This window comes from Columba livia, chromosome 1 (assembly GCF_036013475.1).
Source record: "Columba livia isolate bColLiv1 breed racing homer chromosome 1, bColLiv1.pat.W.v2, whole genome shotgun sequence".
In the NCBI taxonomy this organism is placed as follows: domain Eukaryota; kingdom Metazoa; phylum Chordata; class Aves; order Columbiformes; family Columbidae; genus Columba; species Columba livia.
In genome coordinates, this window is record NC_088602.1 from 109,847,730 (window position 1) to 109,862,916 (window position 15,187).

At 39.5% G+C, this 15,187-nt stretch overlaps 1 protein-coding gene across 3 annotated transcripts in view; it reads left to right on the forward strand.

Annotated features, from left to right (window-relative positions):
- The first annotated feature begins 1 nt into the window (after position 1).
- CLTRN (collectrin, amino acid transport regulator) overlaps positions 2 to 15,187 on the forward strand; it is a 28,269-nt gene continuing 13,083 nt past the window's right edge. The window contains exons 1-4 of one of the 3 annotated variants that reach the window (XM_065072563.1): positions 2 to 416; positions 556 to 671; positions 6,485 to 6,543; positions 11,967 to 12,052. In XM_065072563.1, the coding sequence (XP_064928635.1) occupies positions 656 to 671; positions 6,485 to 6,543; positions 11,967 to 12,052 (161 nt within the window). In that variant the 5' untranslated portion in view covers positions 2 to 416; positions 556 to 655. Of the gene's footprint in view, positions 417 to 555; positions 672 to 5,859; positions 6,108 to 6,484; positions 6,544 to 11,966; positions 12,053 to 15,187 lie in introns of those variants that run through there. The other 2 variants (XM_065072570.1, XM_065072556.1) reach the window with 2 other exon arrangements.

The following is a 15,187-nucleotide window of genomic DNA, read 5'->3' on the forward strand; positions in this document are numbered from 1 at the left end:
CGTTGTGGTGCGCGGGCGCCCGTGCTCGCGAGCACGTCTCGCAAAGGGCGCTTGTGTCCCGGCGTTGGGCAGCGCAACGGCTGATAGGGGACCGTTCCGGGGCTTGGTCGTTGTGCCGGGCGGGCAGGGGCGCCTTAACGGCGAGACGGGCCGCTAAGGACAGAATCGGAGGCGCCGGGGCTGATGGGCTGGGGTTACGGTTTTCTAGCCGGTTGTGTTAACAGTAACCACCCGAAGTTACAGTAGGCTGAACCGGCTGGGTAGTGAGTGCGGGGGGAAGGAGGAGCAGCTTTGGGTGGCTACATGTCACTGGTTGGCACAGATGCTTTTGGTGTTTTCATACATTTTTAGAGCTGCCTTTGCAAAATTTGGAAAGCAAGACCAGAGCAATTCACGCCTCATCTTTTAAATATGAGGTGGAGTTTATTTTATTCTTCCTGTCAAGAGCTTTTAGAATTTAGTGAATGCACTGAGAAGTAGCATTTTAAATTTCAGTTTACTAAACTCTCTTGAAAAAAAGAAAAGAAAATAATTCCGATGAATCTTCCATTGCAGTATCTATAATATTCGCAGCCCTGCTGAGTAGAGCAGTGCATATGGTGTGCGGTGTCACAGTTTGGCATTTTTTGCCTGTGGCAGCATCTATGCTGTGTGGATGCTCCCCAGCTGTAGTAAGTAGCTGTTGACAACTTGTGCTCTTTTGTGAAATATGTGTGGAAACGTGAGATGTGTGACGCCTGCCATGGGGCGAGCTCCTTGTGTGTCTCTTGGCTGGTGTGAACTTGAGTGATAGACGGCTGCCCTGGCCTAAGCCTCTCAAAGAGTTGAGGGAAGTCAGAGCGCCAGTATAGCTGGGGCATACCAGGCAGGTATATTGGTGAATTCAGGTGACTCTCCTGATACATTATCATTGTAATCTCTGAGGCATGCTACCTGTCTTGATTATGAACATATTTTGTGGCAGGAAATGAGTTACAACACACAGACCATCAGGGATATGATGGGTTGAAATACGCAATTTGTCAGTAATTAGTTCCTCAGCAACGTGTTATACATTGTAGCTTTCAGAGGCAATGAATTTGTAGGTTTTATTTGAGTATGTTTTGCATAGCTGTTAATAATATATATTGTTGATTAAGATCTAGATTACTGTCAAAAGCCGCAATGTGGGAGCTTGGTTTATAAGTCCTAGGGGTAGTGTATTGCATAAATAGCCTGAACTGCTGGCAGTGAAGTATACCAGGGCAGGCTTTGTCAAAATCAGGCTAATTGACTGTTCCGTTTATGAACAGCATAATGAGTCTCCTCTTATTTATTCTAACATTCAGCGAAGTTATTCAAAGCAAGCAGGTGACTGCTATAGTCAGCAGTTATATTTGCAATTTGACCAATTAACATTCAGACCATGACCTCTGTGCTGTTACTTAGCCACGTTTCAGATTCTAAATTGTCTTTTAAAGTGAAGGCATTGACATCACTGTTACTTTTACTGTTGGCTTGTGCAGAACATACGTGTAAAATAACACATAATGTGCTGCATACAGAAGATGGCAGTATTGTGCATTTTACAACTGATGGACTGTTGACACCAGTGATAGTTTTATGAAACACATTTGGTTGTGTTTTTTCAAATCTTACTTCATTAAAGAATTATTCCAACTATAATTTTTGTCCTCCTTTTAACAGAGCAATTGCCATAACGACAACCTTCCTTTAAAGTATTTATAAGTAACAATTGAGAAATTAAATAATTTCTTTCATTAGTATAGTGCATGTCATTTTGGTATTTTGCCAGTGTACTTGGGGAAAGAACCATCTTAAGCTTATCTGTTTGAGTAGCAAAAAGGAAGATCTCTTTATAAGAAAACACAAAATACATCAGTTGTTACAGATACTCATAATAGTTCTAGAAAAAGCTATCAAACTTCTTTGAAAGAGGAATACAGTAATTGTGTTTTTCTCCATTTTGTTCATTGTCATTAATTTGTACATGTAGCTTGATATTCAAGTACAGGTGCAGAATTCCTTACAATTGATACATTGTCAGAAAGAAACAAATACAGCCCAGGCAAAATTTGTCCTCATAATAATTTTGCCATATGCTCTGATAGAAGAGTGGTACCATTCCTCAATGAATCGTATGGCTTTTGTTTTCCAGGCTGAAGAAAATGAATGTAAGAGATCGCATGGGAAATGACAGCAAATCAGTAGTGTAGATTTGGTTGACTCCAAAAATACATGTTGATGAGTAGACATTCGGGAAGTGTGGGGTTGAGATGGGATGTGCTCAGTTTTCCTTGGCACTTCAGGGCTTAGGCTGTGCCGGGAACTCACTAGTGAAGTTGCAGCAGCACTGTCCTTCCCCTCTCTGCTGGATGTTGCTGTTTGTTTGTTCTCTGTGCCAGCCCCATTGTGGGTGATCCTTGGTGCTTTCCACTGCAAAGTGCATGTTTCAAGTCAATATATGTGAACTCCAGAGAGTACATCCTTCCCCCACCTGCTGCCTAATGGCTACGCTGCTGTCTCAGAGGGTAAACTGTTTCTCACATACTGTCTCCTTCTGTGCTCATGGATCAAAACTTTGTGACAATGTAAGTCACGTTTGCATTATGACAATGATGATGGTGGTGGCAGGCCTCATTCAACACCCTGTTTGCCTAGAAGTTACTAAAAAAACTCCCGTTTAACGAGACTAATGCTGTATCTGATCAGCCAGCACTGGTCTGTTTGATGGTACTGCCATCCCTTGAGCCTAATCTCACAGACTTCTGATGCCTGTAAAAGTTGCGCAGTGTTTGTTGTTTCTGTTGCACCTGGGGAGCTGCAAAGCGCCATGTACAATTAGACCTGCAGTTCTCCAGGTACGTTTCCATGAGTGACTAATGCTGACAGTAACACATTGACTTTTTCCTTGTAAGAGCTGAACACCACTATTTAAGACTAAAGATTAACTTCCTCAGAGTTTAAAACTGTTAATTTGTCAAATTTGAAAACTGAGGTTAAGTTTGGCCATAGCTGTTAATTAACTTATATGATAGCTATCAATATTTTACTTTTCTGGGATTTTCCATTTCAAAGACATTGGAAGAAGCGGAAAAGTACGCTGCTAATCACATTGAGAAGATGGAAGGGTTTTGTTTGTTTTACTAAGTCATGTGCTTTCTTGAAATTTCAGTCCTCTTGATTTGTTTGAAAGTCCAAGTTATGGTGTATTGTTAATTATATACATACAGATAATACATGAACTCCTGGAGGCCACAAGCACTGAAAAAATTAGAGATACTGTTCTTTTCAACCAGACAGACAAATTCATTTAGTACAAGAAGAGAAATAGTTCTTTTCACTAGTTCAGTGATATTTCTAGGATGCAGACTTGTAGCTCAACAGTAGTTAGGAAAAAACAAAGGTACTATAAAAGAGGAACTATTTAAAAATCCAATACCTCACAAAGTACTGAATTAAAGGTGTACCTTGCATCTATGCATGTAGATTGTTATTTGTTCAGGCAAGCTGATGCCTGAGTGATTAATCAGTGGCAAAATGCAGGCGTGCTTAAATAGTGCTACATATCTGGCCAAAATGGGAGAAAAGAGGCTGGGCAGAAAGTTATCCATGCATGTAGATTTATTACAGAGATAATGGAGTGACAGAATGTTACGGTGTGTTTTAAGACAGTATTAAAAAATGTCATTAATTTGAAGAAACATTAGCTTTCTACTAGTACCTGGTCTAGGCTTGCTTGTCCACCTGGCTTGTTTAAAAAAACATGTTGGCTTTGGAAAAAGATTTATAGATATGCAGCAATTGGTTGCTTATGTGCATTGCTTTGTGTGTATACAACTGGATAAACACACGGGCAGTCAGCTGGTTGTCTGTGGCACACATCCAAGTTGCTGTGCACATATATATCAACTGCATGATGCTCTTCCTGTGAGCTCTGAGTTGGGGTGTTCATCACACTACTCCTTCTGGCCTCCTCTCCCCTCCATCAGAAAAATCATTTGTCTTGCTGCTTGCCAGCAAGATGAAATGGGGAAAATCAGCTGCCCTGGCTGGAAGTCAGCAGCCCTGATTAGGGAATCCAGTCATGTCTAAGGTTGTTCCTGCTAGGCGTCAATGTGCTTTGACACCGGTTATGTGTGATTCTGAGGGAAAGAACGGATTTACAGTGATCTACAGCGGGGAGAAAGTGATGCCACATATTGATGTTCAGTTCTATTTGCCTTCTGGCAGCAGGGAAAACACTTGGCTTTCTCATTCTCTTCTTAAGTTTCCCAATATTTTTCCCAAAGGTACAACAAAATTCAAATATTCATTATTGAAGCAACACACGTAAGTTTAGCATGAAACTGATTACATCTGTGTTGAGATTTTTTTGAAATTACAAACATCACAGAAAACTGATAGTCTTCCATCCATCTGTACATATTTTAGTGCACTCCTTTTGATGCGTGTACATACAGTGTGTTAATTTACCAATGATCAGAAATGAACACATTGCTTTTTGTTTTCATAGGCATAGATTGAATGTCAAATCAAATAACATATCCAATAGTTTTGTACTCAGGACTGGTTGCCTAGTGAGAGTAAACAGATACCCAGGAATCAGCTTGATTTAATGACTTTTAAAGATGGGATATCAAGTCCTTTAACAGTGGCCTCTAAAAATAAGATTAAATTAGTGAAACAGTAAGTTCTCCATTACCTGAAAGTCCAAAGCACAGTAAATACTGGTTATTGTTTTCCATAAATTCAGTTCCCTAGTTAAGTAAAACCTTCTCACTGGTAGTCATTCTTGTGAAGGTCTTTGGGTTTGCAGTCTCAAGACACACTTATCATTGCTAGAGGACCAATGGAAAAGTAATTTCAAAGTGATCTTCAATTTAGGAACTAACCATTAATCAGAGTGACCACAGGGGGAGAACAGCAGCAGAGTGGAATAAAATAAACTTGTCTTGCTGCCCAGATTGCAAAGAATGTTCAAGTACTTGGTATACATTTCTGTTTCTCAGTTCTTTCTCTGTATTTATTTATTTATTTGTCTTGGTCAACATTTGACTAATAGTGTAGAGTGCATCGTTAAAATATTTGCATGCATGTGTGCCTGTAAGTACACACAGTGTGTCAAGTCTAGAAAACGAGTATGTCCTTATTCAACATACTTATAAGATACCCTTTTATTGCACCTCTTCTTAGTCCAGTTGCTATCTTATTGATCCTCTAACAGCAATGAAGTGTTCTCCACCTTTATATCTGCTCTTCTTGTGCAAAGCAATGCCTCAGATGTGGAGGTTTTTGTGTAGGACGAGGTGTTTGCTCTGCTGGGCTTAGGCAAGCTCCTGAGCCAGGATGTGAGAGTGATGGGGCTGGGGTGGGCATGGGGGGACACGGCACTGAGGCCATCAGGCTGGAACCTTCAGAAGTTCTGTGAGTTGAAAGGCAAATGAAGGGATCAAATCAGGAGCCCTGGTTTGTGGGTCCAGGGCTTCTGTGTTCGCCGCTCTCTCTTGCAGGGGTGACAAGCATGCCCAGTGCTCCCTTATCCTCAAGGGACCTCTGCAGGACCAGCCAGTTTCCCAAGGAAGCTGGGTGGAAGTGTCCTGTGGGATCTGGTGGCAGCTGAGCTTCAAGTTCACCTGTGGTGGGTAACAGCACAGCATTCCACCACCGCTCTGCTGTGACATCCCTCAGCCATCCTGTGTGCCTGTCTGACATTGCATTTTTTTTGGGAAAAATGGCTGGTCTGGAGCACCGTATGAAGTTTTGTATTGTTCTAAAAAGAGGAAGAAGGAAAATTAAAAACTTGTTACAGCTTCTGTTTTTTTTTTCTTTTTACTTACAGAGAAAGGTAGTAAATAACTAACAGAAGACAGTTGTTTCTAGTGCCTGTTTTAGCTATAATAATGGGGGTTAATTATTAAACCTTTTACTTGGTTGCTCACTTGTGCTGCTGATGCTTTAATCCTGGGTCACAGAAAGTTTAAGAGTGCTTTACCGGGTAGACTCACTTCTTTTGCCTCAACCTTTCCATACTGACAGGATGTTACGGGTTTTGCTGCTTACTCTCTCTGTAGTTGCCATTGTTCATGCTGAGCTGTGCAAGCCAGGTAAGTTTTAGAGATGATTCCCATCCTTCCCCAGGTAAATGTAGCTATGAGGTTATGCCTACAAAGCCACCAGGTTCCCAGAGTTATATTTTAACTGGTTGTCTCTAGTTTGAAGATTGAAATGCTGAGTGTTCACTTCTTTTATGACTTTGCAAATTAAGTATAGAAGTTGATCTCACATAAAGAGATCATGGCAAACCTCATTAAGACTCTGTAGGACTGTTGCATTTTTCATGCTAGTAACTTCAGTTCTTCTAACAAGTTGTGTTAAGACACAATTAGAAGCTGCTGCTTGTGACTAATTAGAGAAGTAAATTATTTAAAGTCCTATTTTGGCTGACTATCAATATATGTTTGCTTTTTTCTCTTTGTGTCAGATGCACAGAATGCTTTCAAAGTACGGCTTAGTATCAAAACAGCTTTGGGAGACAATGCAGTAAGTAAAGCATCTTCACATATTCTTCCTAACTGAATTTCCAAAATAGAAGTAATATATACTGGAAAATTTCTGAAGGCAGCAAAAGCAATTTCTTCTGAAGTGTTAGTTGTAATAACTTACTTGAGTCATGATCCAACCATCCATTTCTTGACCTTTGACTAGTCCACTTCTTAAAATGGCATCCTTTAAGAGAAGTATGAAGCTTGTATTTTCATAAATATGATTTTCTGTCAAAGATTTTTTTTTTCCTGGAAAAAGAGTAGAGATGTTACACTTGATGCATGAGAGGTGCTGCATAAATCTAACTGTATTTGGGGATGAGCACCTCTGCTTGAGAGTGAAATGCTTTGGCTTAATTCAGGTCTTTGGGCTTCATGTAGAAGTACTGGTGCAAGCAATAAGGGTCTATGATAAATCAGAGACTGGGATGTTAGATGACCAAATAGTCCTTCCTGATCTAATGCACTATGAAAAATGTCAGAGCTCAGTACTTTGTTTGCAGTTTTGAATGCTTAGAGCAAATCTGCAATGTGTTACAGGGCTTAGCATAAAATTAGATATGAAATGTCTTGGACAGTCATCTCCGCTGGAAGTCTCGTGTCTGATTTTGCTCAGAGTCCTGGGGAACAACAATCAGTAGGTTAAATGTTATAAGAGATTGGAGATATGAGAATCTCCCCATGCCCATAGGAGTCATATTGAAATTACCCTGAAATATCAGGTAATTTAAACTAATATTAGGAGGGACCTAATTCTGCTGGTAACTCCATAAACCAGACAAACTGGGAAGAGATATTCAAAATACATGCTAAACTATTTGTCTGTGGAAATTTGTATTGAAGTCAATCCTCTTGGGTGAGAGACTTTAATTAAACAGTAGTGCGAGCCTGGTTTGTTTAAAAATATATCAAAAATACAGTATTCCTATGGCTGAAAATATGTCAAAATCATTATTGAAGCTTGTCTTGGAGATAACTGCTAATATTTTGATTTTATCTTGGTTCAAAATAGCAAAAAATGAAAATTGCACTTCCCAGTAATGCGCTTTCTTAGGGATTTTTACTTCTCCAACTATAGTTTACTATTTTTTGCTTATTAAAATAAGGGGGTTTTATTTGATCATTTTTTGATCGTATTTTTAATCCAAATAGGGTATGATACAGATCATTAATCTTAAATACTTTATATTACAAGAAAGAAACAATAACTGAGGAGTCTGTTGGGTTTTTTTTGTAGATAGGTAGTAGTTTATTTCATGTTACAAACTGTGCAAAAGCCCTAAGAATGGGACAATCTAGAACATCATTATAGAACAACATACTGAAAGTGGTATGACGCCATACAAGTTACCCACAAATAATGAACAATTTATTAAGTGCACAGGTAGTAGTTTCTTTTCACAGCCATTGCAATCTTCTCTGTGAATGACCAAAACTTCACTTTTTAATTAATTTATTTATTTTAGCAAAGAAAAGCGTATTATGGTCATTGTATCATGGTAGGACCCAGCCAGCTTAGAATATCTTGGTATGATGCTCTGCTATAGAATTCCGTTTCATTCATTTCCGAGACACTTCAAGCTAGATGATAACAGAAAACCCCGATATTGTGGGCATTTTGCTCTAGGACTGGCAGGGTAACTCCAATATATGTTTAAGGGCGTAGGAAATAGGTTAGTGTAGTTTTCCACATGGCTTAGTGCATGCTGTCCACTTTGTGTGAGGCTGATAAAGACAGGACACCATTTTTTAATTTGTTCGCAAGGCAGGCTGTACTTTGAGGCAGGGAGTGCCATTTAGTTTGTTGATATAGTTCTTATCACAGTGGAGCTGGAAAGAGCAGCTAAGATACAACAGGTATTTAGCTGTTATCATTTTATTTGCAAATAATAGGTGTTCTTGACAGAGATATTGTTTGTCAACTGGTGGGATGAAGCATGATGTCTGTAAGCCTAAATGGAGGGAAAGTGATTTATGAGTCTCTCTGAGGATGGTGCTAGCATTAGGAGTGGCTTCTGAAATAGCTGCTAGTCACTAGTTGCTTCCTGCTCATGGACATAGCAGAATGGTAGAGAGTTAATTCAAAAGGGCCAAAGACAACTAGGGAGTGAGCAGAAGTGATGTGCACTGAGACATGTATGTAACTCTGTGTCACCACTCAAAGAGCTGTGACATTAAGGGCTTCAGCCAGGTGAAGCAGAATATGCGCTTCTCTCTGGCTCAAGTATTCAGACTGTTTCCAGGGTAGAGGATGAACGGGAGCAAAACTGATGTGCGTGTTGTGTCTTGCCACCAAATGGGGCCCAGAAGTGCGTGTGTCTATAGCCACACTGCAGTCTGAATGGCTGTCTAGTTAATACAGAGAACCATTCAGGAGGGAAGGGACCTTAGATGGTCCCTAGTGCCCTGCTGCTCAAAACCAGGACAATGCTGAAATCAGATCAGGTTGCTCAGGGCAATCTTGTAACATTATAATCTTGTTCTGTAAGGTTAAATTTTGTCTTCCTTAGAGTACTACTATAGCATTTTGTCCCACTAACAATCTACTCTTGTCATCTTTTACCCATTATCTCATAAACCTCCTCTTTTCAGTAACAGACACTTAATACTGGCTTTCACAGCCAGCTGTGTCTAATTCTGCTCCTCCTTAACATGTAAAGGATGGCAAGTACAACTTAGCCAAGGTCTTTGTGTTTATTCCTTTCTAGAGCAAAGATGGTAAACATTAATAGTTCTGGTACCATTATTTAAAGTTTCATTGATAACAGAGCTATCTTATGTTTATAATGTGTGGTTGCAAATGATATTTAATACATTTCCTCTATAGCAGCACAAAATGTGCATCAATAGCTGCACTTCATAGGAACATAAGAACAGAAGCAGCATCCTCAGTCACCAGCTGCAGTCCAGGCCTTTGCAATTGGAGGGTAAAGATGAAACTGATAAAGCCCCATAGTAGAATGATTCAGGTTTCCTTGCACCTCTGTGTCTGACTGGAGAAAGCTGATGATTAGAAACTGGCTTCTGGTAGTTCGGTGCCCACTTGTCCTGAGTTGATACAGTTCATCAGCTTAAAGGTATTCTTGCCGTACTTTTCTTCCTCATCGTGTTGCCTCCCCCCTGCATATTCCTGCATGCAGTTATGTACAGAGCTTCTTGTTCATATGGAGCCCACAGCCATCTCTATCTCCTCTGTCTCATCACTGTTTTCTTGGGGCTTCATGTCCTTCTGCCCAGACGGTTGTCTGTAGCATCTTCTCACTGTAGCAACCTCCTCATTTCTGCTGAGCTTTCTCTGCTAGTCTCCTCTTCCATTTCTTGGGGCTTTCTGTTTATTTTGTCTTTTTTTAAAGTGCTCACTCTTTCAGCAGCTAGAGTTCCTTGGTACAAATTGTTTTCTCTGTTTTGAGATATTCTTTTTGTTACTCTGGCTTAAAGAAGCTCTAGGTTACTGCATTATTTATGAAAACTGAATACTAGATATGACAAAATGTGCATGTGTATGTGTACTGCACTAAACAGAAACATATCAAGTGCATAGACATGGTAGTGCTGCATTGCATTTGTGTCCACATAAGCATGAAATGGAATGTACTTCATCATTATTCATTTTCAAGACAATTGATTAAGTTATCTCTATAGCTGGTTTAATCCACTGGATAACAAATTATTTTTTTCTGTCCTTTTGGACCTGTTCTCAAAGACTGCAGATGGCATGTAGGGATTCAGTCAATAGTACTACGCATAGAAAATGGAAGATCTTTCCCTATAGTGCTGGATAGTGTGCTCCGTGATATCTTTAAAATTATGATAAGTAGTTTTATGGCTCTCATCTATATTAATTCCTCTATTACATCATCTTTTTATTTTTGTACTAGTTGCTGTCATTACTGTCACGTTTTCATCAGTGCAGTGGGATCAAAATATAGGCTTTTATTATTTCTTTTCAAAGAGTCAGTCTTTTTTTTTTTTTTTTTTTTTCGGTTTAAGTTCCCAGCCTGTCATGCATTATCACAGTATGCTTACACCTCCCTTCATTCACAAGGCAGGAGTCGTGAGTCAGAATCTGGATTCTCAGCACTGCATCTGGATTTTAATACTACTCAAGCTGTCTGTTGCTCAGCTTTGTTTTCCCTGTCCTGCCGCATCTCAGAGAGGCTGTTTCACAGCTCATCGTTTGTCTAGGGATGATAAATATGATCAGTATGACTTTCTGCCCTCTAAATGACTGCCTTCTTCCTTGCTTACATTCCCAGTCCACAGGATATCAGAGCAAAATGAGGACTGATGCCTGGAAGTTGGATTCCTTCTTTCTGTGGAGAGGATGCAGCACCATGCATCTAAAATCAAGACTTTTAAAAAACAGAATTAAGATTTGGCATTTTCAGTTTTCTTTACTGCTTTTGATGTACATCGTTGGTATTTGAATGTGTTATAAAGGCCCATGAAAAAGTAGGTCCAGTTGTCAAGAGGATTAAGTATCCACACTGCTGGGTTTCTGATTTGGATGATTACAGTGCAGATTTTTTTAATGCTGAAAATTAAAATTTAGATTTGTGTTCTGACTGACTGACTGAAGAAAGCTGCCTCTAACCTCCATTAATATAATTCCAAGAAGCTATTAATCTTTGTAATCTGCTGAAAGGAGAAATTCAATCAGTGTGCCTCAGTCAAGGCTCTCATTATAAAATGTAATAGGTGCAGTTCTTACAGGTCATTAGAATTGCGTATGTGAATGAAAGCCCAGGAAAATCTAGTGAAGCTATCTCAGAAAACTGAGTTTGTGGAAGCATGATTTTTCTTCAAGACAACAGAGAACAGTTTTTGGAGCCTGTATTTTACTTCTTACTGAAGTAGTAAGCATGCTATTTTCTGTCTTTTGTCTCATATGTGATGCAGTAATTTGTACTATAGTTAAATCTGTCTTCTTGTTGCAAGAATGGTGTGCAGCAATAAGGGCAAAATCTCATTTTATTTCCTGGTGTCACGACATCCATCTTTCAAAGACTACTTTAAATGGAGATCCAAATGGTCTTTGTGAGTGGATATAAACTTTGTACTCTAACAGGGTTTATCCAGCGAAAGAGGCAAGGCTGTGTGTGCAGCTGTGTGGAAAGAATTCTAGCAATATGCCTATTCTTTATTACAAGAAACTTTATATCTCCAGTTTCGTCAGCACTCTGAAACATTCAATTCATTCAGTTTTTGGAAATATTCTTTGCACTTTATATTGTGCTTTATAACAGCTGTTAGAAAAAGTCCTTTGTGCATACTAAGTAATGGGCAGGAATGTATTTTCTCAGGACAACTAGAGAATTTATTTTCTTGATTAGTATGGCATTTCAAATTCAGTGACTCTTTTCCCTCTTTGTACTGCCAGCAGTGGTGTTGAAACTGATCATTTTCCATCTCTCTTTACAGTATGCCTGGGATGCTAATGAAGAATACCTCTTCAAAGCAATGGTGGCTTTTGCAATGAGAAGGTATTCCAGCAAGAGCACAACTCAGTAAGCATCTGCTCTGATTTGCCTCATACATATTAACAAAGCTGCATGTATTGGCCCATTCTCTGCTGTACTGAAATGTTGAAATCATTATACACATCTCTGAAAAAAAGACCCTTTGAAAAAAAAGTTCCAGTGTATTTCTTTGACACCTAGATATATGTTAAACATCACGTTCTGTCTTAAGCAATGTTCAATCTTTGGACCAATGTCCCTGTTGATGTGAAGTGATACAGCTGTGAATCTCAGTGGGATTGTGCTAATTCACTCTAGCAGAATCTGGCAGTAAGATGCAATACCTTCTGGAGACCGTACTGTGAGGAGGCGAAGGGACACATTGGCAAGGTCAGGAAACACAGTACAGATCCTGGAATAAACAGCTCTGTTGAGCACTTTCTCAGAGCACAGCTGCAGCAGTATGTTGAGGATGAGCTGACTTAGAGAACTGGAAGGTGGATAACTGTGCTAATGCTGTGTTCTCTTGGTGGTATCTGTCCCTAAGGTTGTAGCAGTTAGGTTACCTAACATCAAGAAGTTTCAGATGTTGCAGTTCAGACATAAATCAGCCTTTAATTGGTTTTGGGATTAAATCTGCCCTGAGGTATTGAATATTTGCAGGCTTCTCTGATCCTTGCTACTTATGAAATTAGATACCAGATTAGACTAACTATTTAGCAAGCTGTATTTTCAATGTGTTCTTATCTTTCTTAAACATGAAAATTTGTATTTCTGGAGGCCTATTATTTTTTCGTTGTTTTTCAGTCTTAAAGATTTATGGTGGGCCAATGAGGAGAAAGTTCTTAATTTACTTTAAAAAAAAAAGCACCTGCCTCATATGAAGCATATTCCACATTTGAAATAATATTAGTTCACTTTAGTCACATGAGAGTTACTGTGGCTGCCTCACTTTGTCTTAAATAGAAGGTGCTTTCCCCTTCCATGTAGCAGGAGTGTTTTGTTCCTTGCTGATTTACTTTTATTCCTCAGAAGTTGTCTCCTTTGAGCAAGACAGCCATTACACCAAGCTTAACAAAAACAGCCAGGTGTGCTACTGCACACAATTATAACTACACTAAAAATGAGTTCAAGATACAAGCTAATTAAAGGTGATTATGCATGTTTTTTTCTCAGATTTGTGAATTAGCTGAGTTTTCATCCACTATATGATCCATGAAGATTTGCTTATGTATAGTTATTTTAGTCCCATGTCATTTTTAAAAATTATTTGCTTCCCTCAAAGTCGTGGTGGTTTCACATGGCAAAAAACCTGTGTCAGAAGCCAGTGATCTTTTTCCTCTTCAACCACCGTGGCTCTCTGCAGACTCAACTAATACTAGAAAACTTGTTGCAGGAACGGGAAAAAAATCAAACCAGTGCGAAAGGAGGTAAAATTTTGATGGAAGTTATCTCTGTTCACTCTGGGAAATCACAGATTTTATGCTCAATTAATTCATTTCCCTACCAAGACAACTTTTCCTATGGCCAAAAATAATAATGTCAGTGTTCCGGCTTGGAGGTGGGATTGCACATATCAATAATTTCCTGGTGCTAAGTTTGTCAAAGAAGAAATCAGTATAATATTTGGAAGCAGCTGGGTGTGCGCATCTTTTTCTCTTTTTAAGATGATGTAGGACTTCCTCATGGGGTATAATTTGTTGGAGTTTACCTTGTAGGTATAACTGATAACTTTTTGAGGATTTCTAGACACCTTTGGGTTGATGTGTAGACAGAATGTCAGCCAAAGTGCAGCTCTACAGCTCTGAGATCTGGTATGGCTTACTAGGCAACAGGCTGAGGAGTTCCATATCTGTAGATCTCTGCCAAATCCCAGGGGACCTCAGGGTCCCCCTTCTGTGGTGGAGAGCTAGATGAACCTCCCAATACACCCCAAATAACCTGCCTGTGATGTTAGAGCAGGAAAGCTACAAAAGCACCCATCTTATTAGAAGTCCTGGAAATAATTCACTCCTCTCCCCACCCTCGGGGCAGGCAACTGGAAGGAACTGAGAACAGAGGAAGGAGTGTGGTCCATCTCCATCCCCTCTGCAGTGGGTAGGGAGGTGTGGGAGAACTCACCATCCTGGAGGGCAGCACCACATGCCATGCACGCAGGAGTGGCACTCTCACATAGCTGGTAAGGATAGTAGCAGGGGCTTGCAGTGTGGTGAAGAAGGAGGCAGAAGCAGGAGCTTGTGGCAAATACATTACATTACACTGCAGGAGGTTTTACAGTTAAATGCCAACAGATTTTCTTTGGGAGCTGTGAAAGATCAATGATCAATTACTCTGTCGTAAAAGAAAAACCAAAATGCATTGTGGTAGCATCTAAATTTACCCAAATTGTGCATCTGGTTAATTAAAGATTTTTGTCAAAATAAAGACTTATGAAAAATTCACCAGTATTTTACATAACCAAATACTGGTTCTGCCATGGTATATATTTTGCACAAGGCCATAACCAGGATGTGACAAACCTCTCCTTTAACATCCCGTTAGTTTCTAACACACCCATAGCTCTGCAGTAACTCACAGCCACAACTAACTTGCACGTGAGACCACATGCCTTTAACTTCAGCAAGCTGGATTGGGCCCCAGGTAATTTGTCTGGTGGATAAGCATAACCATTGTTTCAGCCTGTCCCATCATTTTTGACATTCAGTCACCTTTTATTAGGCTTCTGAAACTGCATAAAAGCCAGTCTGTAATCACAACCAATTGAATGTGCTGCTGGAAACAGCAGTTGATGCTGGTTTTGCTCTTGTGTAACTGGGAGATCCAATGCAGAATGGACAGGATTGCACCTTATATCTCAAATTCTCTAATGTTGGTTGCTAAACTAAAATTTAATAAATCATGGAGCTGTATTTAGTGTTTGAAAGGCTTAGTGAATTTTCAGGTTTGTGTGAAATGGAATATAGACACAATCCATCAAATGACTCAGTAATTATTCATACAGATAAATAACTTATTTTTCAGTGGAGAAATAAAAATCTTTTATTTCCTTCTCTATCCATCACCTTTTGATTGATTTTCAGTAAATACATTCGTGAATTACATAAGCCAACCTTTGATCTTTCAGTGTTAAAAAATTGTCTGTAGTCTGTGTTAGTAACCCTGGTTTCTCTAATCTGTGACCCA